The 3,637-nt window shown below is 49.4% G+C and overlaps 1 protein-coding gene across 1 annotated transcript; it reads left to right on the top strand.

Moving 5' to 3' along the window:
- Positions 1 to 526: 526 nt before the first annotated feature.
- On the top strand, positions 527 to 3,100 carry SLITRK2 (SLIT and NTRK like family member 2; the record flags this gene model as incomplete). The annotated part of the gene is made up of 1 exon (XM_082322991.1): positions 527 to 3,100. The coding sequence occupies one exon, from the start codon at positions 527 to 529 to the stop codon at positions 3,098 to 3,100; it is 2,574 nt and encodes an 857-aa protein (XP_082179117.1).
- Positions 3,101 to 3,637: the final 537 nt, after the last annotated feature.

The following is a 3,637-nucleotide window of genomic DNA, read 5'->3' on the forward strand; positions in this document are numbered from 1 at the left end:
GCGCGGGGAGCGCGGTTCGGAGGTGCCCCGCTGCCGGGAGGGGGGCAGGGAGGGTTTGCGATCATTTATTCTCCCCTCCCCAGCTTTAAATGCTGACAGTGAAGCGGAGCCGGGCAGCCGGGAGCGGGGGCTGCCCCGGGGCGGGCACCGGCGCGGCTGGAGGGGACGCAGCCGCTCTGCTGGCGGCCGCCGAGGTGGAGGCGGCTGCTGCGGCGGGCGGAGGGGTCGGGCGCGGGGCAGCGCTGGGGACCCCGGTTTTCGGAGAGCTCCCCGACGGGGCTTCCCCCACAGCAGCTCTGCAGGCGCTTTCGAGAGGAAAAGAAGGGGTGGAGGAGGGGGGCTTTCAGAGGAGTTTTGCAAGTCGCTGCCTTGCCGTTTCCCTCCCTGCCAACCTTGCAACCTGCTTTGCCCTCCCCTTGCAGCCTCTGCTCCTGGCCGTTTTCACTGGGGATTTCTTCTTTCTCTCCTTACCGGTCTTAAAAGGTTTGACTGTAGGTACTGAAGCGGGGATCGACGGCGCATAAAGATGCTGAAGGGTGTTTGGTTGCTCAGTTTGTTAACAGTGGCTGGGATCTCGCAGACAGAGAGTCGCAAACCTGCCAAAGACATTTGCAGCAAGAGCCGCTGCCCTTGTGAGGAGAAGGAGAACGTGCTGAACATTAATTGTGAAAACAAAGGATTTACAACCGTCAGCCTCCTCCTGCCGCCACCGTCCAAGATCTACCAGCTGTTTCTCAATGGGAATGCGCTGACCCGGCTGCTCCCCAATGAGTTCGTCAACTACTCCAATGCCGTGACCCTCCACTTGGGCAACAACGACATGCAAGAGATCCGCACAGGGGCCTTCAGCGGCCTCCGCACCCTCAAGAGGCTGCACCTGAATAACAACAAGCTGGAAGTGCTGAAGGAGGACACGTTCCTGGGCTTGGAGAGTCTGGAGTACCTGCAGGCCGATTACAATTACATCAGTGCTATTGAGGCAGGGGCCTTCAGCAAGCTAAACAAGCTCAAGGTGCTGATTCTCAATGACAATCTCCTGCTGTCCCTGCCCAGCAATGTCTTCCGCTTCGTGCTTCTTACTCACCTGGACCTGCGGGGGAACCGGCTGAAGATGATGCCTTTTGCTGGTGTGCTGGAGCACATTGGAGGCATCATGGAAATCCAGCTGGAGGAAAACCCTTGGAACTGCACCTGCGACTTGCTGCCACTCAAGGCCTGGCTAGACACCATCACCGTGTTCGTGGGCGAGATAGTCTGCGAAACCCCCTTCAGGCTTCATGGGAAAGATGTGACCCAGCTCACCAGGCAAGATCTCTGCCCTAGGAAAAGCTCCAGTGATTCAAACCAGAGGGAAAAACACCCTGTCCTCTCAGACCCACACATCTCACGGCTTTCACCCACAGCCAACTCTGCCATCAATCCCACCAGAGCCCCAAAAGCCAGCCGGCCACCCAAAACCAGGAACCGCCCCACACCCCGTGTCACTGTGTCAAAAGACCGGCAAATATTCGGACCTATCATGGTTTACCAGACAAAGTCTCCTATGCCCATCACCTGCCCAGCTGGCTGCATCTGTACTTCGCAGAGCTCAGACAATGGCTTAAATGTGAACTGCCAAGAGAAAAAGATAAGTAACATCTCTGATCTCCACCCTAGGCCGACCAGTCCAAAGAAACTTTACCTTACCAGTAACTATCTGCAAGTCATTTATAGAACCGATCTCGTAGAGTACAGCTCTCTGGATTTGTTACATCTAGGAAATAACAGAATTGCAGTGATACAAGAAGGTGCCTTTACAAACCTCACAAGTTTACGTAGACTTTATCTTAATGGCAACTACCTTGAGATTCTGTACCCATCTATGTTCAACGGGCTGCACAGCCTGCAATATCTCTACCTAGAGTACAATGTCATTAAGGAGATCCTGCCACGCACCTTTGATGCTCTGAGTAATCTTCATCTGTTATTTCTCAATAACAACCTGCTCAGATCCTTGCCTGACAACGTCTTTGGCGGCACTTCCCTCACCAGACTCAACCTTAGAAACAACCATTTCTCATACCTGCCTGTGAGAGGAGTCTTGGACCAGCTCTCGGCTCTAATTCAGATAGACCTCCAAGAGAACCCTTGGGACTGCACATGTGACATCCTGGGGCTGAGGAACTGGATAGAGCAAGTCACCGACCAGAACAACCAGCAGTCAAATCCCCCCGTAGTTATCAACGAAGTCATATGCGAGTCTCCCACCAAGCACTCTGGAGAACATCTGAAATTCCTGAGCAAAGAAGCCATCTGCCCAGAGAACCCCAACTTGTCAGATTCTTCTCTCCTCTCCATGAATCAGAACACAGATACACCCCATCTCCTTGGCGTCTCACCCAGCTCCTACCCAGAAATACACACTGAAGTTCCACTGTCTGTCTTAATTTTAGGCTTGCTGGTTGTGTTTATTTTGTCAGTCTGTTTTGGGGCAGGCCTGTTTGTCTTTGTCCTTAAGCGCCGGAAGGGGGTGCAAAGCATGCCTAGCAGCACAAACAACTTAGATATAAGTTCATTTCAGCTCCAGTATGGGTCTTACAACACTGAGACCCACGATAAAACTGAAGGACATGTTTATAACTACATTCCCCCTCCTGTTGGACAGATGTGCCAAAACCCAATCTACATGCAAAAGGAAGGGGATCCAGTTGCCTATTACAGGAATCTCCATGAGTTTAGCTATAGCAATCTTGACCACAAAAAGGAAGACCCCACCAGTCTTGCATTTACAATCAGTGCAGCTGAATTACTGGAAAAGCAATCCTCACCAAGGGAACCAGAGCTTCTGTATCAAAATATTGCAGAAAGAGTCAAGGAACTCCCCACCGGAGGATTAGTTCATTATAACTTTTGCACCTTACCCAAAAGGCAGTTTGCCCCTTCATATGAATCGAGACGCCAAAACCAGGACAGGATAAATAAAACTGTTTTATATGGAACTCCCAGGAAATATTTTGCAGAACAGTCTAAACCCGAGCATCCTTTACTCCAAGGAAAGCTACAAACAGAACCAGACTACCTCGAAGTTCTGGAAAAACAAACTGCCATCAGTCAGCTGTGAGGGGGGAGGTGGGAGACAAAGGAAAATTTTTAAATGAGCTCAGCATCACATTTGATTGAGTCTGAACTCAGTGCTGATGTCATCTGTCGCATTCCCAACATTTCCACTTTTTAAATTAGAGAGGGAGTGAGAGAGAAATGGAATCCTTGCAGCATAGCAGGGATATGGTGTTGCTTTTGCAACATTCCCTTTAAGTTATTTCTATATCTCTCTCCTTTTGACCCTTCTGTAGGAACTGTCACTGCAAATGTATGTTTCTGTAATAGATCTTGCATAATTCTTTTTGATTTGGAAAGAAATGAGGAAGGTGGTCTTTGGGTTTTCTGTTGGTTTTTTTGTTTGTTTGGTTTTTTTCTTCATTTCAAAGTGGAAACTTAATGTATTATGTAGAAGATCTCCAAAGATCTTTTTTCCTGGACTATGACTTTCTTTTGTAAATAATAATATACGGTACTGCTGTTTCAATTACCAAGTATAGCCACTGGGCGTCACTTTTTTTGTGTTAAAGTGCCTTTGCACTTTAAGTACATTATTACT

Source organism: Platalea leucorodia, assembly GCF_965183815.1.
Source record: "Platalea leucorodia genome assembly, chromosome: 10".
NCBI lineage: Eukaryota > Metazoa > Chordata > Aves > Pelecaniformes > Threskiornithidae > Platalea > Platalea leucorodia.